The sequence below is a fragment of the Balaenoptera acutorostrata genome, chromosome 19, assembly GCF_949987535.1.
Source record: "Balaenoptera acutorostrata chromosome 19, mBalAcu1.1, whole genome shotgun sequence".
Lineage (NCBI taxonomy): Eukaryota > Metazoa > Chordata > Mammalia > Artiodactyla > Balaenopteridae > Balaenoptera > Balaenoptera acutorostrata.
Window position 1 is genome coordinate 57,124,708 of NC_080082.1, and position 25,722 is coordinate 57,150,429.

The window sequence follows — 25,722 nt, forward strand, 5'->3', positions numbered from 1 at the left end:
CTGTGCCTCTGTGGGTCCTAGGTTATCACTTCGGCCATTGAGGTCCCTGTGGTCTGCTGCAGGGTGTTCTCTATTGTTTGTATCCCTCAACTGTGTGAGTTTGTATGTCTGTTCCTCCCCTGGGTATGTGCTTACTGTCGGTGTCTCGGGATATCAGACTCGTGTGCGTGTTTCCTTTATTGTTTTGTGTGTGTGGTTCTCTTATACACCTATCCCTGGGACCCTCTGGGTCTCACTCTGTTGGATGTGTGTCTCTGTATGTCCATTTGTCTACATACCTGCTGCCTTAAGGAGTCTACGTGTGACTACATCGGCGTTGTGGGTCATTTTGTGTTTCATGTGTATGTCTGGGAATCAGCATGTGTCTGTATTTTTTTTAAGAAGTATGTCTGTGTTTGTGTATTATGCCTGTCTTTGCTGTGTGCCTGTGACTGCTGTGGCTGTGTGTGTGCGTGTGTTGACCGGCCCTGGTGTGTCTGTCTCTTTCAAGTGCAGGTGTGTGGGAAAGGAGCTGGGTCCTCCTTCGGGTGCTGGGGGCTTCTGGGAGCCTCTGGGTTTGGGGTCTGGGTGTTTCTATTCCTCCAGGTCTCTGCCTGGGCTCTGAGTCTGATATCTGTGGTTCAGAGGTTCCGAGGGATGGTTCTGTGAAACACAATTGTGTTCCTCACGCCCGTCATTTCACAGAGTGGAAACAGAGACCCAGAATGGGAAGGGACTGGGCCAAGGTCATTCCGCCAGGCTGAAGCGGGTGTGTTTTCCTTAGTTTGTGTTTGTCTTACTTGGTTGTTGGCTCTCTAGCCACTCATTCATTTAGTCAGTCAGTCATTCAAAGACCAAAGGCTGTCTCTTTTTGCGCGCGCGCACGTGTGTGTATGTGTGCGTGTGTGTGCGTGAGAGAGACAGAAAGACAGAGACAGAGAGAGGGAGCGGGGGAGGGGGAGAGATGTTTCTCCCAGTCCCTGTGTGTCCATCTTTCTCTGTTTCTTAGTGTCATCTATGTCCCTACCTCTCTCTCTGTGCCTTTATCTCTGTCCCTTGGTTTATGGGAAAATGCTCGCTCATTCTCTGTGCCTGTCTCTCATATTCTCTGCCTTGCTCTCTCTCTTCATCCTCTCCGTTGCTTCGACTCCATCCTCCCTCTCTCTGGGCCTCTGGATCGCTCCCTCCTTCCCTTGGGGGCTCTGGGTCTTCCTCTCTTGGGGTCCGCCTCCCCCCACTCCTTTGGCTCTCTGGCCTCTCTCCTCCTCCTCTGGTCTCTCCCAGCTCCCTGAGTTTCCGCCTCTACCTGCCACCTCGCAGGCCAGGCCCTCTATTTCTGTCACCGTGCCCGCCCTGCCGGCTGCGTGTCACCCCCTCCCCCGCCCCCTGCCGTGCTGGCTCCCAGTCAGCCGTCCCACCAGCCTCGCTGTCCTGGGCAGGCTGGGGAATTCCTCCTGGTTCCTGGAAAAAACAACTGGTGTCGAGAGAAAGGCCCTCAGTCTCCCTGGGTGCCCACCCCCCTCCCTCGGGCCTGGGGGTCTCTCCCAGAGTCAGGCCGGCCCGAGGCAGGAAGCCCTGCGGTTTCTGGCTTCTCCCAGGCGGCCTCCGGATCTGGCCCCCGCCCCCCGGCCAACAGCCCAAATATTATTCCGCAGGAGGAGTCGGTGGCAGCGGGAGGAGGCCCAGGCTGAAAGAGGCTTTCAGGGCAGCCAGGCCTGGGGCTTCCTGTCCCCAGGCTCAGGCCTCAGGCCGCCCCAGTGGGGACCTCAGGTGGCCGGAGGGGCGGGTGTTGTTGTAGGGTCCTGGGGGGGAGGGTGGGGCCATCCGTCAGGGTGTCTGGTGGCCACCGGCTCGGCTGGCGTGGGCAGGTGTGACCCCTACCCCAGGGACAGCCGGCTGGTGGCCAGCAATGGAAAAGTACCGCAGTCAGACATGGGACGCATGGACAGACATGAGGACGCTAGGGATCAGGGATGGAGGGATAGCCATGGGGACACAGAGAAGCCTGGGCTGGGACAGATGGACCTGGGCACGGCTTGTGGGCTTTAGGTGACATAGTCCAAGGGAGGGGCCGTGAGTGGGGAAACAGAGGCCAAGGCAGGGTCCCCCCTGTGGGCATAAGACATGAGATGATGATGAAAATAATAATAATAATAATTAATAATAATAATAACAACAGCTACGAGGGCTTACCATGTGTCTGGCATTATGTAAGCACCTTACAGAATCGATAGACCCAATCCTTCCCACCACCCATTTTATTACTGGGGAAAGTGAGGCATGAAGAAATGAAGTGACTTGCCCAAGGTCACACAGGTAGTGAGTGGGGAGCTAGGACTTGAACCCAGGCCCAGAGCCAGTGCCCTTAACCAGGACGCTATTCTAGAGCATAGGAGGGGCAACAGCTGCACAGAAGGGCCCTGGGGTCCCAAGCCCTCCCTCACGGTCACCGCCACTCACACCCTGCTCCTGGAGGCCGAGGGGGCACCCCAGAAGCCAGCAGCCGGGGAGGTTTATGAGTCTGTGTCAATGTCAAGGTGTTTGCAGGCTTCTGTGTTACTCCATGATTTGTCTGATCAGTGTGTGAGTGTGTGTTGTGTGTGCCTGTACGTCTCTGTGTCAGTGTCTTCTCACTGGGTTTCTGTAGGTGTTGCAGTGCTGTGACACTGGGTATGCATGTATGTCACTGTTCTATCATTGTCTTCTCTGTGTCTGTCACTGTGTCCTCTGTCCTTGTGTTTTGTTGCTGTGTCTCTAAGCCTAACACTATGTTTGCCCATCATTGTGTCCTGGTCTCTGTCACTGTGTCTATTACAGTGTGTCTCTGTCACTGGCTTCTGTGGGTCTGTTTATGTCTCAGACACTCTGGGTCTGCCTATATCTGTCCCTGTGTGTCACCGTGTCTGTCCCCCTATGTGTCACCATCTACCCAGGTGTCACCGTGTGTGTTACTCACCACCCAGGCCACAGGTGGGCGTGTCGGGACCACTGGTGCCCAGAGCTGGGACCCAGCCCATCCCACCCTCACTCTGCCATGGGCCAGGCTGAGCGCCTGTTTGCAATGACTGCCCCAGGTAAACACCAAGATCCGGAACCCAAGGGCCACCTCCCTCACCTCCACTCCCTGCTCCTTAGCCTGCCCTGGACTGGGCTGGACCAGAGCTGCACAGGCGGTGCCCCTAAACTGGAGACGTGCCCTGACCCTCCCCCTCCACGGTCACCAGCCTTCCCAAGCCCCCAGCCTTGGCCCTGCCTGCCTGCCGGCTTCTCTCTCTCTCTCTCCCTCTCTCTCTGTCCCTCTCTGGACGTCTGCTGGCCTCTCTGCTTCTTTCTGTCCCTACTTCCTCTCAACTGGGTTTCTCTGTGTCTCTGCCTCTCTCGGGAATGATCCGTGTCTTCCTTCTGTCACTGCCCCTCTACCTCTGACTTTTTCTGTCTTTTCTCAGTGAAGTTTGATTTCTCTGCTTTCCTGATCTGTCTCCATTTGAGCCAGTCTTGGTTTCTAACACTGCGTCGCAGTCGGCCAGTCTCTTTCTGTTTTGTCTCTCCCACTTTGTAAGTTTCTCTCTCGCCCTTCTATCCCTGTGCCCCTCTCAGCTCGAGCCTCTCAGTCTTGGTCACTATCTCTGTGGGTCTCTGAGCCCCCAAGCCCCACTGGAGCAGACCTCTCCCATATCAGGGTCCTTAGGGAAGTGTGTGGCCCCCAGCCTCCCACCCCAGCCCACTGGTGTGTGTGTGTGTGTATATATATATATATTTATTTAAAGGTATATGTACATATTATTTATATCTGTACCCGGGGGCAGGAGGGGCAGACACTGGGGCCTTTGTGTAGCTGCTGCCCGCTGCCTGCCTGCCCGCCACTCCTCTCCCTTCGTCCCTGCCACCCGCCCGCCCGCCTCTACTCCCCCCTCACAGAAAGGTTCCTGTGAGGCCTGCCAGCTTCCTCTGCCTGAGGTGTGAGTGGGCACGCCACAGGGCAAGGCGGGCAGGGGGGCCTGGGGAATTTTTCCAGCTCCAGGGAAGGTTTCCGGGTGGGGAGGGTTCTGGAAGGAATAGGACTTCTCAGCTGGGCTGCTGTCTGTCTGTCTGTGTCTGCTGTCCCTGGGCGTCCCCCGGGTCCTTACCTGGCTTCTCCCTGGGAGTCTGTCCATCCATCTAATGTCGTTCTGACTCTTTCTCTGTCAATTTGGGTCTTATTCACTCGTGCACACACTGTCGTTGGGCATCTGTACTAAGGCCCTCTGTTGAGCCCTGGACACAGAGATGAACGGGATGCTGTCTATCCTAGCTGATTCCTTGCTTTTTCTGTCTCATTTGCTTCATCCCTTCCCTCAGTGCTTGAAACCCTCTACTTGTTCCCATTAAAACTAAATCCAAAGTCCTTACCATGGCAGACAGGGCCCCCAACACTCCCTACCCTACTATCCCTCTGACCTCAATCTTATGACTCTCTCTCATGCCATAGCTGCACTGGTCACCTTGCTTCTGGAATGAACCAAGCTGGCTCCCACCTCAGGGCCTTTGCATGTGCTGCTACCCCCCTAGATTGCCCGTGGCTCGCTCACTCACCTCCCTTAGTTTTTAGTTTCATCTCAGTTTTACCTCCCTCTTTTTTTTTTGGTCCGAGCCACGTGGCTCATGGGATCTTAGTTCCCTGACCAGGGATTGAACCCACGCCCCCGGCAGTGAGAGCATGGAGTGCTGACCTCTGGACCGCTAGGGAATTCCCCCTACCTCCCTCTTTAAAATACCAATCTCCACCATTCTCTATCTCCTTTCCCTGGTTTATTTTTTCTTAGGATTTACCACCATGGCTGTCGCATTTTATGGGTCTGTATCTCCCACCTGAATGTCAGCTCCATGAGAACAGGGGCTGCATTCTGTTCCCTGCTGTATCCACAGCACCTACTGCAGGGCTTGTCACACAGTGGATGATGAATAAACATTTGTTGAAAGAAAGGAGTCCATTAATTTATCCATCCTTTAAACTTGCCAGTGCGGGGCAATGCTGGGGACACAGTGGTGACTGCGACAGCCTTGGCCCTGCCCTTATGGGGCTCACGGTCCAGTCCCCAGACAATCATGATTTTGAATGCTCAGGGCTGGGATAGGGGAGTGGGAGCCCAGAAATGGCACCTGACACAGACTGAGGGTCAAGGAGGGCTTCCTGGAGGAGAGGTCAGCTGAGCTGAGAACTGGAGGGTGAGCAGTGAGCCAGGTCTGGTCATGGGGACCAAGTGACTAAGACAGACCCAGCCCTGCCCTTCTTCACAGAGCTCTGTTCTCCCCCTTGGTCTCATAGAACTTTTGAGTCTGAAGATGTCTTAACTCTCTAGTTCAAACCTGTACCTTTTCCTGATTTCACAGCCTCCCTCCTTCCCTCCCTCTCTCCGCATCTCAGTCGCTCTTCTCTCTCCTTCTGTCTCTATTGTTGGCATTTCCTCAGTGTATCTCAGACTCTCTTAACCCATCTGGATATTTCTCTAATTTTCTTTTCTGAACGTTTGTCTCTCTCTGTTTCTACCTCATCTCCCTCATCTCCGAGCGAGCTCCTTTTCTCTCTCTGGGTCTCTGTCTTCTCTCTCTCAGTGAGCTGGTCTCTTTGCATCTCCCTCCCCACCTCTGTCGTCTCCATCTTTCCCTGGGTCTCTCTCTGTGTCTCTGTCTCTCCTTTCATGAAGCCTCTTCACCTACTCACTGATCCCCCAGATCAATCCAGAACCCCTCCACTCTGGCCCCAGCCTGGCACTGAATGAAGAGGGGCTGATCCAGGCCCCTACACCCACACAGTTCAGGCCGCCTGCTCTGTTAATAGTTAACCCAACCTCTATCTAGAATACACACCAGCCAGGCTGGGGGTGACTCCCCTGGCCCCTACCCACCCACCAGCTGTTCTTAAAGGACCAGGTGTCCTCCACAGCTCTTTAGCCCCCACTGGGGCACAGTGCCCCCGTGTCTGGAGGCCTCTAGCTCTGAGGATGGGGGAGGGGGAGCTACCCAGTACTTGGGTCTGCAGAGCTGGGTCAGGAGAGGCCACAAGATTGCCCAGGAGGGGTGCCCAGGCATGGAGCTCCATCCAGCGTCTCCCTTGCTCCTGGCTTATCGCCTGGTATATTTAATCAGGGGTGGTTTTCCCAGCCCTGCCCAGAGCCCAGGCTGGCAGTGCCAGGGGTGACAGAACACCTGAGACCCGGTGGCTGGGGGAAGGGACTTCTCAGTCCAAGAACTGAGGGTCCTCCAGATGTGGAGGACAAAGCCCCAGAGTCCCTAATATATGGGAGTTGGGGCATGGGGGTCTGCGAGATGTGTGGGAGGGACACCTGGATAACCAAGCTGGGTCAGGACATTAAGGTCTTCCAGATTTAGGTGATATAACATCTGGGTTCCTGAGACCTGGGGCAACCTAGGGTCTCACAGCCATGTGACAGGGCTGTGCGGTGGCAGGACACACTGTCATTCCCCATCTCTCTGTCCATCCGCTGGCCTTTGCGCCCGGCTTTGCCCCCTCCACGAAATCTCCACCTCAGGGTCGCGGGGGAGGCCGCTGGGGTGGGGGCTGGCTCTTGGGGCCTCCCTCTCCCCTTAACCCCTGCTTTGCCGCAGCCCGCTCAGTCCCCGCCCCCTGACGCCAGCGAGCAGGAAGTCCTGGTTAATAATCAGCCCGCCGGGACAGGTGCGGGACAAGGCCGCGCACATCAGAGGCGACCGCGGGGGGAGCGCCTTTTACCCGGCCAGTCACGGTGTCTTAGGGCGGCCGCCGTTGAGGCTGGTCTCCAGAGATGGGCGCGCAGTTCAGGGCACACCAGAGGCGAGAAGCAGTCACCTTGTTTCCAGGGAACCTGTTAGTGTACCTCATGAGGTAAATTTCCTCTTTCCTCAGGCAGTCCCTCTAGCAATCTGGCCTAATTCTCTCCCTGCCTAGCAAGAACTCGCGGCCCGTCCCTCCTGGGAAGCCTCCGGATGCCCCTTGACCCTCCCCCTCGGTGGCACTGAGTCCTCCACCTTCGGGGGAGATACAGGGGATGGGCCAGAAGGGAAGGCTAATTCCCGAGCTTGGCTGTGGCTCCCTCGCAAGAGCCATCCCCTCTCCGAGCCTTAGTTCTGTCATCTGGAAAACGGGCTGATGGCTAGAACGCTTGACTAGTTGGCCAGCATTTATAAAAACAGCCGTGGGGCCCACCTGAGTGAAGGGCGCCACCTGGAGGCTACAAGGCAACGTCCTCTCCCCTGCAGGATCAGTTCGGTCCCAAAGGGGGCGCAGCATCTCACGCAACTAAGGGACCAAGAAGGAAAAAAACCCATCTTTCGGTTTATTGAAGGAGGGAGAGAGAGTAGGGGAGGGGGGCAATAAAATGCTTTTGCTTCGTTTATAAAGAGCGAGATTTCAGGAGGCCCCTTCTCAAGGAGGGGCGGGGACACCTCTCCTCCAACTACAAGCAGCAGCAAAGCCAAGCCAAGGAGGGGAGAGGGAAACCAGAGGGGTCAAGGGACCCCAAACACCCCCTCGGACAGAAGCCACAAGTTTTCTCCCCCCACCCTCAATGCATCTACCCCAGGGGACCCATCTGGGATAAGGAGGGGACCCATCTGGGATAAGGAAGGGGGTATGTACACAGGCGGGGGAGGCACTGGGCCGGGTGGGAATAATTTATCCGCAGCAGCGGTGGGTGGCAAGGGGGGGGGCGCGGATGGGCAGTAGACTGGTGGCAGTGGTGGCCTAGGGGTCCCGTTCTTTCTTAACCTTGATGTCTCCAGCAAGGATGGTGGCGATCTCGCCTTGCATGAAGGCCCAGGGGACAGAGGAGCCCACTAGCGGGCACTTGTCTCCACTGGGGCAGTACACCTCCCCAGCAGGACCCTGCGCCTTGATGAACTCCCGTGAGCAGGGAAAGCAAAACTTGTGTCCGGGCACTGAGGGGCACTGGACGAAGTGGGTGTCTTCCAGCCGCTCCCGGCATAGGGTACAGCACAGGGGGGCCCCAGGGGTCGCCCCGGTGCCGCTACCACCCCCGCTAACAGCTTCCGCCCCTGCTGTGGGGCTAACTTCTGCCTCACCGTTTCGGGCCACTAGACGATGCTGGGCTGGAGGCTGGGCCGCGGAGGAGGCTGCGGGGCTGGCGCCCCCTGCACGCACAGGGCCCCCACCCCCAGCAGGGTCCTTGGGGGAGTGGCCGAGGGCCTCGGCCACGTTCTTCAGGGCGGCGATGGGTGAGGGCACGCCAGGGGTGTCAGCGGAGAACGGGCCCCCGGGTGCCACCCAGTGCCGCTGCTGCTGCTCCTCAGTGGTCATCTTCCCGGATGCCTCGCCCTCGGGCTCAGGGGACGCCTTGCGACGGCGTGGCGTGGGCGCCAGATTCCGGGACGGGGCTCGTGGGGGTGGGCCGCAAAGAGCTGCAGGGGCTGGCTCTGGATACTGCTGGGGCAGGGCCTCGGCGGGAGCTGGCTCGCGGAAGGTGCGGACACCGTCGGTTAGCAGCTCCCCCAGCTGACGCCATTCCCCTGAGCCGTGTCGGCGTTCATATTCGAGGTACTTGAAGCCTGATGAGGCCAGTGCCTTGCCCGGCTCCCGCAGAGCATCATGAAACATCTGGCGAGCCACGGCCAGGACTCCAGCATACACGTTACCAGAACCACAGGGGTATTCGGTGAAGAGCTTCAGCTCGAACTCGTAGCCTGGCGGGCGGGCAGTAGCATCGAAGGCGAACACCCGTCCCACCAGCCCGTGATCCTTCTTGAAGCGGACATTGAAAGGGGCGCAGGCAGACAGCGCCAGCAGCTGTTCCCGCACGGCTTTGGGGCGCCCATGCCATTCCTCTGCCCGGCCCCTCATGGCCTCGTTCAGTTCTGCCAGACAGTCCGCATTCCTCTGCTGCTTCTCCTTCTCGAAATCGGAGCCGAAGGCTGGACGGGCAGGACTCAAGCCGGGTGCCAGCGTCAGACCTCGGCTTCCCAGGCCAGACACCGCAGCTGCCAGCAGCCCGGGGGGCACCAAGCCGGGCATGGAGCCAAGCAGGGCCCTTCGCGCCCCCTCCGCCACAGCCTCCTCGCGGCCCAGCCCATTGGCCAGGCGGGACCCCAGGGTGTACTCCAGGGCGGGCGAGGGCAAGGGGAGGCGGCCCGACGATGTGGCCCTGTCATAGCGGTCCTGGCCTGAGACAGCGCCGCCTGTCCCCGACGGCTGGGGCTGGGCCTGTGGAGGCGGCAACTGAGGGCCCTGTGCAGCGGCGGCTGCCAGGTCCTTAGTGGCCGGGTGCTTGAGGGCCGGGGGCCCCGGCGAGCGGCCCTCGGGGAGCACGTGGCTTCGCTTGAGCTGCCGGGCGGCATCGATGAGCAGCTCGATGCGATCCGCGCCCTCGAAGTTCACGCAGCCGCGGCACACGGCCTCACTGAAGTCCCACACCATGGCCCACGGCATCTTGGGCAGGTCGCACAGGTAGCACCACTGGCGGCGGGAAGCCTGCACGGACGCCATAGCCCCCGCACGCGCGCCTCCGGGCCCCCGCGTTCCACCCGCCGCCGACGTTCGATCCGCGCCGCCGACGTTCGATTCGTGTCCCCGGGACCGCGCGAGCCACGGTCGGGCCTCTGGCTCGGCCTCCCCGCGGATCCAGGCCCGGCCCCCCTTCCCCGCCCCCTGGGCCCTAAGCCTTTTTCCTCACTCCCGCCTCCTCAAAGGCAGGCACAGGCACGTCGGCGCTCCTGCCGGGTCCGAACTCCGGGCCGCGGCGCACAGCTCGGGCCCCGCGATAGGCCGCGGGCGCCGCCGCCTCGGGCTCCCGCCGCTCCCGCCACCGCCGCTGCAACTGCCGCCGCAGCCGCCGCCGCCGCCGCCACCGCCTCCACCTCCTTCTGCCCCAGAGGCCGCTACGCAGGGAAAGTTACATAACGCGCCGGCAAAGCCTTCTGGGAAATGTAGTCCCGCCGGGGCCGTTTCTTAAAGGGGACCGCCGGCTGCCGGGGAGGGTAGGGGTTCACCGCCTCTCCGCTGCGCAACCTTTACCCCTCCTCGCCCGGGGGCAGGGAGTTTGACTGGCTCCAAGCAGCTCGAGCACAAGGGTTGGGGGCGGGGATGTGATATGAATGGTGAGAGCCACCACGGATTCAGAAAGTGTAGGGGGTAGACAGGCTTCCGGGCGGCCAGTTTCTGCTCTGGCTTGCTTTGCAGCTTTAGACAAGTCTTGCCTTCTCTGAGGCTCAGTTCCCCGCCCTTCAAAGGTGGGCCAATGACCGGTTACGAAGGCAGCAGCTCCTGGGGCGGGGCGGAGGGGCCTTAATTGGACGTTTTCGGTGGGGGGGGGGGCACGGGAAGCTGGCAATTTAGTATTGGGCAGGACTGTCCACTTGGCACTTCGTCTTGCCCAGAATCTTGGATATAAGCCTCTGACTGGGGCCAACAAAAGCCGGAGAAAGGAGAGGACTGATGGTCTCAGCCTCAGTTGCTTTATCTGCTAAAGGGAGTGGTCGAGCGCCCCTCTGTTCCAGCTCTGCGGGCGCGCTCTGGTCTCCAAGGGGTTACACTGTCAGTTTCTCCGCCCCCCCCACCCCAACTTCACTACAATTCCCAAAATGCTCTGCGGGGCGAACAAACTGACGCACTTCCGCTGTCTAGGAGGTTGGGGGCGGCCTTCCCGATTCCCGCTGGCTGTCCATACCCACCCCCCGCCTCAATTTCTGGGGGATCTTTCCGAACACCGGGTGAGAGGGTCCTCACCCTCTAGGGCTGACCAGTTTGGGGGGCGGAAAGGAGGCCAGAGATGGCAACAATTGGGGGAGCATAGTTTCTGGGGAGAGCGAGAGCCAGACCACCTTTCTCCAACCTTGGGTGCTTACTACCTGATAGGCCCAAGCAGGCTTTCGGGACCCCCATGTTTTTTTCTTCCTGGCGATGGAACACTGCAGGGCAGGCTTGGAGAGGGGTCATGTGGAGGAGAGACAGGTCTCCAGATTCTAACCCACATCAGCCTCTTCCTCTCTCTAGGCCTGGGTCTGTGTTAAGCGCTCAAAAATATTTGAATGACTTGCCAGGGTTGCATTCATTAGTAGTTTTCAAACTAATCAGGGAATGCCTGCCCCCACTGTCCCTCATCCCACTGCATCCATAGCAGGTCTGATTTTATGTTACCCAAATTTCAGTCTCAGTTTCACCATTTTGTTTACCACCTGTATTATTAACATTTTTCTTGAAGTTGACTCCTGTGAATAAAATGCTATTTACTTTCGCCTCATCCTAAGCAGTATTATGTGCATGATCATGGATTTTATGTACTAGGTACATTTTTACAAAATAAAACTACATACACATATAACCATAGAACCGTTAAAAAGGCCATCCATGTATCACCTAAAATTGTCTTTGGGCCATTCTTTAGTAAACACTAGTTGGAGTCAGGAGTTCTGGCCAGAGGCTGGCTTCAGGTGGACTGGATTGGCCCCTGACAAATTTAGGGCAAGTCCCTAAACTGCTCAGGAAAAAATGGAGACCCCCCTAAAATCTGCTTTTCATTGGGTACCTTCAGGTTAAAATGCAAACATGCAAATAAGTGCTTAGCATGGCGCCTGGCCCAGAAAAGGTGCACCATAAATGGAAGTTGTTTTTAAGCTCCCATTACTTCAAAGATTCAACCTTTCTCCTGTGTTGGGCAATGCTGAGGACACAGCAGTGACTAAGATAGGCTCAGGCCTTGCCCTGACAAGGCTCATCCTGGTGATGGAGGCCCATTCGATTTAAACTTACTCAAATGATTACTTAACTGCCTTTCTTTCATAACTGCTGGGGGAAAGGGGGTGTCAGGAAAGGCTTTCTTGAGGAGGTGATATTTGAGCTGTGACCTGAAGGATGAAGAGAATGTAGTTGTAGGCAGCAAAGACACCTAAATCTTTATGCCCATATTACAGATGAGGACAGTGGAGGCCCATAGTTACACAGCTGGCCAGGGCAGCACCAGGGGTTGAGCCAGGTCTGAGTCCAGGGTGATGGCTATTAGCTACTTTGCTACCAGGCTCTGCAGCCAGTTTGGGAGTAAAAAAGAGAACCAGCTCCTCCCTTCATGAAATTATACGGGAAGTAGGCTTTAAATAGATAAAGGCATGTGTTCATTTAGTGACCACAGGATGCTGAGAGAGAATCTAAGAAGCAGACCCACCCTAGCCCGGGGGAAGGAATACAGGATGTCCTCCCAGAGATGACATTTAGGGTGGTATCTGAAGGATGAAAAAGTAGGAATAAGATTTGAACACAGGACTTGATGGCTTTAAGAAAAAAAAAAAAAAAGTCTGGAAAACCACCAGCCTCTAAAACTTCAAGGGGGTGTCACCTGCCCATGGAGGGATGAGGCAGGTGTAGGTGTTGGAACTCCAGGCCTGTCTCAGACAGAGCCCCAAGTAATTATATTAAAAATAAGTTTATTGATATCTTGTCACCACTGGGGAGCACGGAGGGGGTTGAGCTCTGGAGGTCAGAGACTGCAACGGGAGGCAGAAGGCTCAACCTACACCAGTGAGAACTCCACCCGCCCCTAGGGTACAGACCGCGGTAGCCTCTTCATCCATATTCTGACTTGTCTTGAAACTCCCACCCCCTCCAAAGTCTGGGTAGGGGAAGTGGGTCAGTGGTCTTCAAGTCAAGGCCAGGAGTTTTGTTAGGGGAGGGGGGATGTGCAGGTTCCCTCCGCAACCCACGAAGGGCAATAATAAATAACATAAAATCCATGGCTTAGAAGTCAGGGTTAAGGAAAGCAGCCAGGCAGACAGCGCTGTACTGGAAAGGGCTGGGGGGCCTGGGGCAAGGAGGCCCCCCAGAATCAGGCACTAACTAGTACAGGGAGTGGGGTGCTCGTGCCCCGCAGCAGGGAGCCGGGGTGCAGCTGGGATGGGGAAAGTGCGTTGCCCTCCTCCACTGGGCTAAGCTGGGGGGAGACAAGCTTGAACCCCACAGCAGATGTCACGGAGATTTCCACCGCCCCCGCCTCTTCCGTGTAGGGAAACTTTTCCTCCTTTTGTGTGGCGGGGAGTCATGCGGAGGGAGTGGGGCGGGGGGCGGCCGGGGGGCCCCCTCCTCGCTCCTAGGGGCAATGATCACCCCCCTGGCTGCCACCACAGCCCCGTCCACGACAGCAGCCACCACGGACACAGGCTCTGGGGTGACCTCCACCTTGGGGGAGGGGGGGGACAAGACAGGCCTGGGCGGTGGAGGTGGGGGAGGGGGAGGGGGCAGTGGGTCAGCGGGGCTTCCGGGCAGAAGGGGCAGCAGGGCGCTGAGGGCCTCGCTCAGTTGGGCCAGTCCCTGGCGGAGGGTGCCGGCCAGCTCCCGGATGGCGTTGGCAGTCTCCTGCTGGGCCCGCAGGAAGTCCAGGGAGGGGTCTGGGGCCGAGGGTGGAGGCAGTGGAGGGGAGGGAGAACTGGAGGGCGAGGGTGCCACTTGGACCTGCTGCGGTGGCTCGGGGGGTGGTGGCAGCGGAGGGGCTGGGGGGGGTGGAGACAAGGCCAGGCGGGGCAGCTGGATGGTCTGCAGGGCCGGAGGGGGCGGGGACTCACGCTCCTTGGGTGCCTGGCAGCCCCCTTCCTGAGGATTGCAGGAGGCTCTGGCCCAAGGCTCCGGGCTGCTAGAGCCCCCCTTGCTGTGGGCTGGTGTATCTGTGGAGAGAGAGATGTAGGTAAGATGTGGGGGACCCCCAACGCTGTCACGATTTCCCTTTCCCACCTCCCACGCACCCTGGACCCAGAGGCATCCTTTTCAAACCTAAGTCAGGTCGTGCCTTGGAGCAGAAGCCCCATGACCCAGGGGAGAGAGACAATATATTTAACAATAATCTGGTGGCCGATACCAGCCTTAATGGAACAGGGTCCTGGAGGTCCCCTGCCGAGCCAAGCAGCTCTTATCTCATTCAGTGTAAAAGCCAACATGCTAGAAGGCTCTGAACCATCCAGACCCGCCCCCCGCCCCACCTCAGGCAGCACTGCTGGATCCTGGGGAGGCCCCAGGGGAGGAGGGCCTGGAAAAGAGGTGGGGTGGCTGGAGTAGGAGATGGGGGAACTTCTGGAGGTGGGGAGCAGGGGGCTCTCTCCAATCAGGATGGCAGGATTTCAGTCTCAACTCTGGTCTGTGCCAGTTTAACCCCAAGCCTGCGGGGCTTCCTCTGCCTCCTCTCACCTGGGATCTCATTCGTGCTCACGGACTTGAAGAGTCTGCGTGCAGAGGCGCCCAGATTTCCGGGCCCAGCCTGAACCTCTCCCTCCGGCTGTGTACTCGGCATATCCCCTCCAATAATCCCGTCCTATAATGCCTCCAACCCCCGTGCCCGGAGCTGAGCTCCTGGTCCTCCCTCAGCCACCCCATCTCAGATGATGGCAGCTCCATCCTTCTAGCTGCTCGGGACAGAAACGCACTCTTCTTCTCTCCCAAGACACCACTCGTGTACAGATACCGTTGGCTCTGCCTTCAAACTAACCCAACATCTGTCCTCCTCCACGGCCCCCACCCTGGTCCAACCACCACCATCTCCCAACCTGGACTATTCACTGGGCTCCCAGCCCACACCCCCGCCCCTTAGAGTCTGTTCTCCACCAGCAGCCTCAGGGGTCCAACTAAAATACACAACAGTTATGCTACAGGAAAGTAGCTACTCACAAAGGACCACATGTCATATGATCCATTTACATGAAATGTCCAAAATAGGCAAATCTTACAGAGACAGAAAGTAGATTAGTGGTTGCCTAGGGCTGGGCAGAGATGGGGGAACGAGGCGGGGGGTTGATGGCTAAGAGGTACAGGGTTTCTTTTCGGAGTGATGAAAATGTTCTAAAATTGATTGTAGTGATGGTTGCGCAGCTCTATGCATATACTAAAAGCCACTGAATTGTACGCTTTAAATGGGTGGGTTGTATGGTATGAGAATTCTACCTTAATAAAGGTGTTAAAAAAATACAAGTGAGATGCCTTTCTCTGCTCAAAAGCCTCCTGTGGCTATCATCTCACCCACAGTAAAAGCAAAGTTTTCAAGGTCCCCACGATGTGCCTCCGTTGCCTCCCTAACCTCGTCTCCCACTCCTTCTCTCACTCTCTCTTTCGTTCACTTGACTCCAGCCAAACTGGCCTCCCTGCAGGTCCTCATACACTTTTTTTTTTTTTTTTTTAAATTTTGGCCACGCCGGGTGGGATGTGGGATCTTAGTTCCCCGATCAGGGATCAAACCCGAGCCCCCTGCGTTGGAAGCACAGAGTCTTAACCACTGGACCACCAGGGAAGTCCTGGGTCCTCATACACTTTAGGCCCGCTCTTGCCTCAGGGCCTTTGCACTTTCTGTTCCTTCAGCCTGGAAAGATCTTTCCCCAGACACCTGCTTGGCTCCCTCCCTCACCTCCTTGGGCTTCTGCTCAAACACGGCCTCCTTGGAGAGACCTTCCTTGACCCTCCGTCTGAAGCAGCTCTGTCCTTTTCTCTCTCCTAGCCCTACCTGATTTCTTTTATAGCACTTATCTCCACCTGGCATGGGATCGCTCTGTGTTTGTGGTCTGTCTCCTCCTCCTTATGTCAGCTCCATCAGGCAGGGCTTTGTTTTGTTCACTGCTGTTTACCCAGCGCCTAGAACAATGTCCAGCACAAAATTTTGTCTTTAATGAGAAAAGAACTGTGGCTTCCTGGGAGTCAGTACTGAGCGGGCACCAGGCCCCAGGTCCTGGCAACAACCCTCCCGCAGCTCCCCAGCACCCACGGGGGACAGTCCAGGCCTCTCTTTAGGGCTACAAGGCCTCAGCTTTTGCCCCTTTCTATTCTTCTTCCTTGCCTCAGTGCACCTTGTTCCCTCTACCAGGATCACTACCCACCCCCCCACACCCCCAGGCTCGAAGGCTGGGGCTCCAGACTCTTTGGGCCAGCCGGCCTGGGCAAGTGGGAGAGGCTGGCAGAGAGACAATAACCAGAGCTAACGGTGGTTGGACACTTTCCTGGCCGACCCTGGGAGCAGTGGCTAAGTGCTCCTATGTTATTTCACCCAGTCCTCCGAGCCAGTCTTTGGGGTAGGTGCTATCAGTATTAGCCCATTTTACAGATGAGGTGACTTGAGGCCCAAAGAGGTGTCACAGAGCTGGTGAATGGGAGAAGAGGACTTTGAACCCAGGCAGGTTCTGCAGCCTATGCTTTTAACCATTCCTTGGGCTAGGGCTGTGGGCTTGACGGTGGCAAGTCTTCTTCATAAAGGGCACGAGAATTCCAGCCACTTGGAAATATATATGACTTTTCTAGTCTACCGAGTAAAAAGAACAGAAAAGGGGCCCAGCCTTTATGCCCACAGGGCTCACAGGCGTCATGTAAGGACCACTGCGAGAGTTAAAATCATAGTTATTCGCAACCTTTGGGCCTCAGTTTCCCTACCTGTAAATGGATGTGTGTGAACATAGGACCAAGTAACCCTGTAATGGAATATCTCCCTGAGGGCCGTTACAGGTATTAATTGAATTACCATGGGCACAGGGCATAGGCCAGTACCTGGCACATAATAAAGTCTCAATGTGGTTGTTGTTGTTCTTTCATTCAAATATTAGGTCACAAGGTAAATGGTTCTTATCTCTCCTTCCAGTGTCAACAAAGATGCCTCAGGCTGCCCCAGGCCCTGTTCCTGTCCTTCAATCAGAGCAGTTCCTCTTTTAAGAGTTTTACACAGTGGGTAATCTCTGTGTGAGATTCTAATCAAGGACACTTTAAGCACATACCTGCCTCAGGGCCTTTGCACCTGCTGTTTCCTCCAGCTGCAGTACTCTTCCCCAGATAGCTACTTGGCTCAGTCTCTCTATTCAGGTCCTCTGCTCAAGTTTCCCCTCTCTACAGAGGCCCCCCTTTCCATCACTCACTATCCTCTTAACATGCTTTGTTTTACTTCTTTTAGTTCTTATTACCTCTTTGTATAATCTGCTTTGGGGGATTACTTGTTTGTGGTCTGTCTCCCGTAACTAGAATGTCAGCTCCATAAGGGAAGGAAAACTGTCTTTCTTCAGAGTATTCCCAGCACCTACCATGGTGTCTGCCTCAGCATACGCGCTCAATAAATATCTGTTGAATGAATGAATAAGGGGTTGTACAGCTTTTGAAGTAATAAGTTTGCCATCTCTGTGCTGGTTCAATGGGGCCATTTCACAGGTAGAAACACTGAGGTTTGATTCATATTGAGTACAAGAGTACAAGAGTGATTGTGTCTTTCTCTGGCTTAAGACACTTTCATGCCTCCCAAATGCCCTCAAGATAAAATCCGAAGTCCTGACCTTTATTTTAAACCACGTGTGATCCAACTCTGGCACACCCATTAACTCGTAGTCAATATTAATTGTTTATATATGTGTAAACTACTTACATATTTACATATATATGTATGTATATATATGGTATATATCAGGCCATCTAGCCAGTGGTTAAGTGCATGGATGGTGAGTTGGACACAACCTATATTCAAGTTCCAACCCTTCTACTTACTTACTTGCTGTGTGACCTTGGGTGGGTGAATGAACCTCTCGGAAATTACATGATCCTGAGCTGCCTTGTTGGATCATGTGCCCCCTCTTTCTCTAAACCCTTGTACGGCTCCCCATAGTACTTAGGATAAAATTGAACTCCTTACCTCAGTCTAAAGGCCCTGCAAGGTTTGGCCTTTGCTGACCTCTCTGATCTTATCTCAAAACATGTCCTTGGGGCTTCCCTGGTGGCGCAGTGGTTGGGAGTCTGCCTGCCAATGCAGGGGACATGGGTTCGAGCCCTGGTCTGGGAAGATCCCACATGCCGCGGAGCAACTAGGCCCGTGAGCCACAATTACTGAGCCTGCGCATCTGGAGCCTGTGCTCCGCAACAAGAGAGGCCGCGACAGTGGGAGGCCCGCGCACCGCGATGAAGAGTGGCCCCCGCTTGCCACAACTGGAGAAAGCCCTCGCACAGAAACGAAGACCCAACACAGCCATAAAAAAAAAAAAAAAAAAGTATGCTGACACAGAAACGAGGATCCAACACAGCCATAAATAAATAAATTTAAAAAATTAAAAAAAAAATTAAAAAAAACAAAAACAAAAACCTAAACAAAACATGTCCTTTCTTTAATCTTTCCACTCTCCCTTCCTCCCCTCCTCTAACTGGGCAGCATCTCTCAGTTTCCTAAACTGGCCAAGCTTTCTTGTCTCCAAGCCACTGTACATGCTGTTCTCCAGGAACACTTTCACATCTCTTCTTCATCCTCACTCTTTGCATCTCGGCTCTGATGGCTCCTCCTCCAGGAAGCCCTCCTTGACTTCCCAGTCTGTATCAGATGTCCCCTAGGGACTCTCACAGCCCAGCCCTGCCTGCTTTGAGTCATCACTGTCTATGCATGGGTCTGTCTCCCCCAGTGGTCTGTGAGCCCCAGAAGGGCAGGTCTGAGGATGTCTCAGTCACATCTCTGTCCCCAACACTGTCCAGCTCAGGGCAGTTGCCTGGGGAATAGCTGTAGAAGAAATAATCATCCAGAGTCAAGGCTGAGTGGGAAGTTTTGTACTCCACTCTCCCCAGCTCCTCTACTCAGGGCATGACCTTGGGAAAATTTCCAAACCTCCCTGAGTCTTTGATTTATAAAATGGTGAAACAGTTCGTGCTTCACAGCACTGGTAATTATATCAATAGCTAGCAAGGAGGTAATGTACCAAGCAAATTATACATATTAACTCATTTAATCTTCCCAGCAACCCTTTGAGGTGGGGACTATTTTTTATCCCCATTTTACAGATGCAGAAACTGATGTGCAATAACTTATCCCAAATGACACAGTTGAGTGGCAAAGTTGTAACTGGAGCCCAGACTATCTGCCTTCAGAGCCACTCCCCCTACACTACAGTTTAATGAAATCATGGGTGAGCTGATGATCCCATGTGTGAACTCTGGAGCCAAGTCGGGTTCCATTCCCGACTCTGACCATTACTACGCTTTTCTGAGCCTCAGTCTCCACAGGTGTAAAATGGGGATTATAACAGTACCCCCCTTCCCACAGCTATAGTGAGGATCTGATGAACCATATAAAGGGCTTGGAACGGCGCCAGGCACAAAGTAAAATTTCTTTTTGCTTTTGCTAAGGTGATGCTGAAGGAACTCACCTGCCCGTCGGTCCTCCCTGCGGTCCTCAGACAACACACAGCGTTGGGCGCAGGCGCTTGGAGCCGGTGGCTGTGAAGAGGCGGCCGCGGAGGGCTGCTCTGCCCCTGCACCAGCTCCTGGCCCCGCCACACCCGGCCCCAGGATGGCAAAAATGGTCTCCTCCTCGGCGGAGAAGGCGTCCTCGGCGGCAGGCCCGGTGCCCTGTGTGGAGTGCGGCACGCGCGCCAGCTTCTCCTTGGTGCGGCGCTTGAAGTCGTTCCAGCGCTTCTGCACCTCCTGGCCAGTGCGCTTCCAGCTGGTGATGCCGTTGATCTTGGCGGCGATGCCGTCCCACACACGCCGCCGCTCGGCCACGCTCACCCGACGGCTCTGAGCGCCGTAGAGCTGCGGGTAGTGGGCGCGCACCTCACGGATCAGGATCTGGTTCTCTTCGAACGAGAAGCGCGGCTTGCGCAGCCGGGTGGTCTCTTCCGCTTCGCCCGCCGCCGCCGAGGCCATGGCGCCCCCCGACGCCGCCGTCCGGCCGCCTGGCGCATGGGGGGCGCCGGCGCTGCGGGCACAGGGCGCACGGCGCTGGCAGGGGTTCAGCGGCCCCGCGCCGCCCGCCCCACCCCGGCCGCCCCGATACCGTCTCCTATGTCCCCGGGGATAGGGGTGGGGGCGGAGGGCGGACGGAGGCGACGGGCAGCGGGGGTCCGTCAGAGTGCCTAATAATAGATGACACCGGCTGAGCGCTCATCTTGTGCCCGGCGCGGCGCAAAGTGCCAGGCCATGGAGTTGATGTTAATTGGGTAAGGGTATGGAGGAGTGGAGGGAAATGAGGAAAAGCGGAAGAGGGGGTGTCTGCGGGCGTTAGAGGAGAATTGGGGGCATAGGAGGATGAGAAATGGAAGGAGAATGGGGGTATCTCGGGGGTCAAAGAAGCACGAGGGTGATGGGGATAAGGAGATGTTGAAGAGAAGATGCAGCATGAAGGGGGGGATCTGGAGCAGAGGAGCGCTCTGGGGGTTCCGGGGCAATGGGACGTCTGTAAGACCAATAAGAGAAGTGGTCCTTAGAGGAGCAGTCCAGAAATAATGGTGAATTGGGGGCTCCTAGGACAGTGGAGAAACTGGGAGAATAAAATACTAGGCATTAGGGTCTGCGGGGATCGTGGGGGCTTTGGGGATTGCCACGAATCAAGGGGAGCCCTGAGGGTTATGAGGGTCCGGGATTAGGAGGGGCCAACGGGGGCTACGGGAGACTCCGGGAAGAGTGAGGGTCGCGGAGGGTGGGGACCGAGTTGGGCCGCGGGTCACTCACCGGCGCCGCCGCAGCCCCCGCCTGCCTGTCGGTCAAGACTCGGGCTTCTGCGGCCTCTTCCCTCCCCCTGCCGGCTTTCTCCCTCCCCTTCTGGGCCCCGCCCCCGGCCACCCCACAAGCCAAGGCGCAGGCGCACCTAGCGCCAGACGGTCCCCCAACGCCCGAACCTCTTGGGTTTCACTCCTCCCGCCAGAGCGCAAGCGCAGAATTGCCCTCCACCGGCCTCCGTAAGCGGGCCGCAGTTGCGCAGGCGCAAGGTTAGCGCAGCGCTCTTTTCCCTAGCTCCCTGATGCCACAAGAGCGCACGCTCAAAACCCTCGCACGCATGCGCGCCTTTCTCTCCCCGCTAGCTTTGGTACTCGGACTCCGTCTCTGCGCAGGCGTAGCAATCCTTGGAGGATGAGGGAGAGACCTTGGAGAGTGAAAGGACCGAATGGCTTCCTAGCCTTTCGGACCGTCTTCCAGCCCACCCAGCCCTCTAACTATGCCTGTGTCTCTCTTAGAGGAAGGGGAGGGAGACGGTGCTAGAGGGAAGCGGTTCGTTTCCATGACAACTGCGTGGGTGGGGTGGGGAGCGTAACACAACTGGGTTTGCAGCCCCTGATACCCGCCCCTGCGCGGGGCTGCTCGGGGTCTGCTAACCACTACCCGTAGGGGCGGGGCACCCTGGGGATATTCTGCCCCAGGCGGGTGCAGAAACCATAGCAACTCATCTACCTTCCAACCCTACCTGGCGGGACCCGTGTCCACGCACGTCACGGCTGGCACGCGGGGAGGGAGATCAGAGGGAGAGCTTCTTGGCTGGTAAGGGGTGATCCTGGCACAGGCATGACTTTAAGCAAATGCATGGAGGCAGGAATGAACCTTAGAACACGGGTTCTAGCTGGAAGGCAGGATGATGGAGTTAAGTCTACACTGAGAAATTTGTAGCTTAGCATCCTGCTGGAGTTCTCAAGGTCATTCCACAAACAGTGCTTCATTCATCATTCAAACAAATATTTATTGAGCGCCTACGCAATTCTAGGTGCAGTGAATATAGAAGACAAAAATCTGTACCCTCATGGAGCTCACTTTGTAGTTGGGAGAGTGAGACATTTAGCAAAATTAATAAGATATATAAGTGAAAAGGTGATAAGTACCGTGAAATAAATGGAAGTAGGCAAAAGGGTTGGGGAGTATGGGGTGTGAGTGTGTGTGTAATTTTATTTTTTTATTATTTTTTAAAGTATATTTATTCATTTTTGGCTGCGTTGGGTCTTCGTTGCTGCATGCGGGCTTTCTCTAGTTGTGGTGAGCGGGGGCTACTCTTTGTTGAGGTGCACGGGCTTCTCATTGCAGTGGCTTCTCTTGTTGCGGAGCACGGGCTCTAGGTGCGCGGGCTCTAGGTACGCGGCCTCAGTAGTTGTGGCACACGGGCTTAGTTGCTCCGCAGCATGTGGGATCTTCCCGGTACCAGGGCTCAAACCCATGTCCCCTGCGTTGGCAGGCTGATTCTTAACTGCTGCGCCACCAGGGAAGTCCCTGACTCCGGTGTTAACGTTAGCAGAAACTGACTTTAGGGAGCGAGAGTGGAATCGGGGGCCCAGTGAGGAGGTGACTACAGTGGCTCAGGTGAAAGGTCGTGGTGGTGGCTTCAGCTAGGGTGGTAGCTGCTGAGGTGAGGTGAAGTGGAATTGGGTAGAGGAAGTGAGAGAAAGAGGAGTTGAAGATGACTCCAGTGACTTTGGCCTGAGTAACAGAAGAATGGAGCTGCCAGAAGCAAAGACGGGCAAAGGGCTGTAAGAGGATCAGGAGTTCAAGTTTGCCCAAGTACAAAGATCAGGTAGGCAGCTGGATATTTGAGTCTGGGCTTCAGGGGAGAGGTTTCAGTCTTAAGATACGAATTTAGTAATTGTCAGTGAATAATGACACTTAAGACTGGGAGAGGTTGGCAGGGGAGCAAGTGTAGATAGAAAAGAAGTGGATTTCCCTGGTGGTGCAGTGGTTAAGAATCCGCCTGCCAATACAGAGGACACGGGTTCGAGCCCTGGTCCGGGAAGATCCCACATGCCACGGAGCAACTAAGCCCGTGCACCACAACTACTGAGCCTGCGTGCTGCAACGACTGAAGCCTGTGCACCTAGAGCCCGTGCTCCGCAACAAAGAGAAGCCACCACAATGAGAAGCGTGCACACCGCAACGAGGAGTAGCCCCCGCTCGCCACGACTAGAGAAAGCCTGCGTGCATCAACGAAGACCCAAAGCAGCCAAAAAAACAAACAAACAAAAGAAACAACAACAAAAAAACAGAAGCAATATTGTAACAAATTCAATAAAGACTTTAAACATTGTCCACATTAAAAAAAAAAAGAAGTCCATGGCCTTGAGGCTAGACACTCCGATGTACAGACGGAGGAGGAGCAGTCAGAGAATGAAAGGAGAACCAGCGCTGTCTGCTGTGCTGGAGGCCCAGTGAGAAGTGCAAATCAAGGAGGAGGGAAGGGTTAATGATGCCAAATGCTGCCTAGAAGTCAAGTCCGATGAGGACTGAGAACTGACCACTGGGGCTAGTGATAATTCATCAGTAATCCTGGAAGGGACAATTTTGGTGGTGTGGTGGGGGCAGTAGCTTGATTGGGTGGGTTCAGGAGAGGGTTTAGAGATTGCCAGTGTAGATGATCCTTTCTAGCACAGACATGGGGTGGTATCCCCCCACGGGATCTCCAGAGGTTTATTTAAGATGGGAGATGTCACAGTATGTTTGTGTGTCCAAAGGGATGATCCAGAAGGGGGGAGATTGATGCCGCAGAGGAGAGAGGGGAGAATTGCTGGAGCCATGTCCTTGAGTGGGCACGGTGGGTGGGACTCAAGGCACAAGTGGTCTAAGGGGCATGGGCTGTTCAGCCACAGTAAATGGGGAGGGCATGGAGGCAGGCAGGTGGTGATGTAGTCTCAGGAGCATGTGAATGTTGTCTCCTGGTTCCTTCTGTTGTCTCAGTAGAGTAGGAAGCAAGGTCAGGGTGAGAAGGAGGTGCTGAGGATAGGGGAGAGAGAGGAGAAAGCATGAAACAATGAATGAATGGCCAGGGAATTGTAGACAAATAGAACTTGAGGTAATTGGATATAAAAGAGTGATGAGTCCCCCTGATTGTGTGTTTTTCTCTGTTCGTATTTTTCTGAGTGGGAGCAGGTGCAGAGTGGGTGGCAAGCTGACTTCCACCAGGGCTGGGTTTAGATGATCTCCCACCATGTGCTCCATGAAGGGTCAGGGTCCAGGAAGCAGAGGCAGCCCATGACGGGCCTTATGGGCAACGTTAAGGAGCTTGAATGAGTGAGGATGGGCAGGGTGTGATGTGTGCTTTAGAAAGAACCCCCCCTGTTGTGTGGAGGGTGGATGGGAGGGGGCAAGACTATGAGCCAGAGTCAAGGGAGAAGTCAGGGGCCGAGCAAGGACAGGGTGGGAGAGACTGGACCAGGGCAGGGACGGTGGGAAGGGTGAAAATGAATTGGAAGACATTTGAGAGGCAGAATGTACAGAGTGCAGTGACTGTCAGGTTGGGGAGGGAAAGGGAGGTGACACCCAGTTCTCCAGCTCAGGTCCCAGTTGGGGAGATGGGGTCAGTTAGGACGGACATGGTGAGTGTAAGGTTCTCAGTGGGTGTTATGGGTTGAACTGTGTCCCCAACTCCCCCAAAATAAATAATATTGAAGTCCTAACCCCTACTACTTCAGAATGTGACCTTATTTGGAAATAGGGTCATTGCAGATGTAATTACTTAAGATGAGGTCATACTGGAGTAGGGTAGGTCCTTCAGCTGACATGACTGGTGTCCTTATAAGAAGAGGAGAGAGACACACAGAGGGAAAAGGACAGCTCTGTGAAGACAGAGGCAGAGATGGGAGTCATGCTGCCACAAGCCAAGGACCACCCGGGACCACCAGAAGCTGGAAGAGGCAAGGATCCTCCCCTAGAGCCTTTGGAGAGAGTGTGGCACTGCCAACAGCTTGATTTCAGATTTCTAGCCTCCAGAATAGTGAGAGAATGCATTTCTGGTGTTTAAGCCACCCAGTTTATGGTCCTTTGTCATGGTGGCCCTTGGAAATGAATACACTGGGCATCCAGGGCTCCGTGAGAGTCTGGGCTGAGGGGGGAGTTGGGTCTAAATCTGGCCTGGAGCTCTGCAGGAGGCTGCAAGGAGGGAGCCATCGGCAGAGGTGTGTGGAGCTCTGCAGGTGCCGGAGGAGATCAAGGTCAGGATACATTATTACTGCAGCTCCTTAAGTGTCCTCAGCTCTTGTCAGAGCTACACTGCCACTTAATTATCTGCTAAGTAAATGAAAATGCACTAAAAAGTTAATTCATTAAAAAACAAAAACAAAACTTGATCACTAATTCTCTGTCTTCTCCTCGGAGCCCCAGATCAGGTGTCCGGCAGCCTCCTGGACGCTTTCACCTTGGACGTCCCCAGGCACTTCATATCCTCTATTCCAGACTGACCTCAGCATCTTCCCCCTCACTTCTCCAGTGTAAAATGCACCCCGTCACCCGTCGTAATTCTCCCTCCCACCCCAGGCCTGAGTATACCACCCCTTGTTGCTTTCCATAACTGCTGCACACGCTTTACCAGAGTCCGTCCCTATATTAAACTATTAAGCTCTTCTCCATCATCACATGTGAGAAGCCATCAGCTTCCTGCCCGATGAAGCCCCCACTTTCTCCAGGGCTCAACCTGCCGCATGTGCACACCACAGCTCTGGGCTTAGGGCGTCCCTTTTGGCTATTGTTTGGGGGCCTTGGGGATCTCTGTTAAGGGCAGAGCTGCGTTTTTGGAAAAGGACCTGTGAGCAGAGGTCCTTAATGGGAGTCTCCGTTTTTTTCTCTGTGACTATGTGAGAGTGGAGACCACTCACCCTTAGAGATTGCAGAGTCTGAAAATGCACAATGAAGGTCAAATTCTCACCAAGGTCTGCAAGATTCTGAACTCTCTGCCTACGCCTTTCGCCTCTCTGAACAAGCAAGCCGGCCTCCTGCTTGTTCTGCAAACACACCAGATTCGATCCCACCTTAGGGCCTTTGAACTCACTGTCATCTCTGCCTGGAATGCCTTTCTCCTGGTTTCCTCAATTTATCTGGACTCTGCTCAAGTGTCACCTCCACAGAAAGACCTCCCCTGACCACACCCCCACGTAAAACAGCCTCTCCTTCACTCTCCATCCCTTTACTCTGACTCGTTTTCCTTCACAGCACTTATCACCCACCTGACATATTATATATTTATCGCTTGATTGTCGCTGCACCCCCATCCCCACTAGAATGTCAGCTCCATGAGGGCAGGAGTCTTGTCTGTTTTGCTCATCGCT

General features: G+C 55.4%; 2 protein-coding genes across 3 annotated transcripts; both read right to left on the reverse strand.

The window, feature by feature from the left end:
- Positions 1–7,271: 7,271 nt before the first annotated feature.
- IRF2BP1 (interferon regulatory factor 2 binding protein 1) lies at positions 7,272–9,845 on the reverse strand. The gene has a single exon (XM_007168166.2). The coding sequence runs from the start codon at positions 9,452–9,454 to the stop codon at positions 7,700–7,702; it is 1,755 nt and encodes a 584-aa protein (XP_007168228.2). The 5' UTR covers positions 9,455–9,845; the 3' UTR covers positions 7,272–7,699.
- A 2,519-nt stretch (positions 9,846–12,364) lies between these two features.
- On the reverse strand, positions 12,365–20,456 carry MYPOP (Myb related transcription factor, partner of profilin). 2 transcript variants are annotated; one of them, XM_057533258.1, is made up of 3 exons: positions 20,384–20,456; positions 19,081–19,631; positions 12,365–13,614 (listed from the first exon to the last, which is right to left on the reverse strand). In XM_057533258.1, exons 2-3 carry the CDS (start codon positions 19,577–19,579, stop codon positions 12,923–12,925), a joined length of 1,191 nt encoding a protein of 396 aa, XP_057389241.1. In that variant the 5' UTR covers positions 19,580–19,631; positions 20,384–20,456; the 3' UTR covers positions 12,365–12,922. The 2 variants fall into 2 exon arrangements, with proteins under 2 accessions (XP_057389241.1, XP_057389240.1); XM_057533257.1 differs by having other exon boundaries at positions 19,081–20,442.
- Between the last annotated feature and the right edge of the window lie 5,266 nt (positions 20,457–25,722).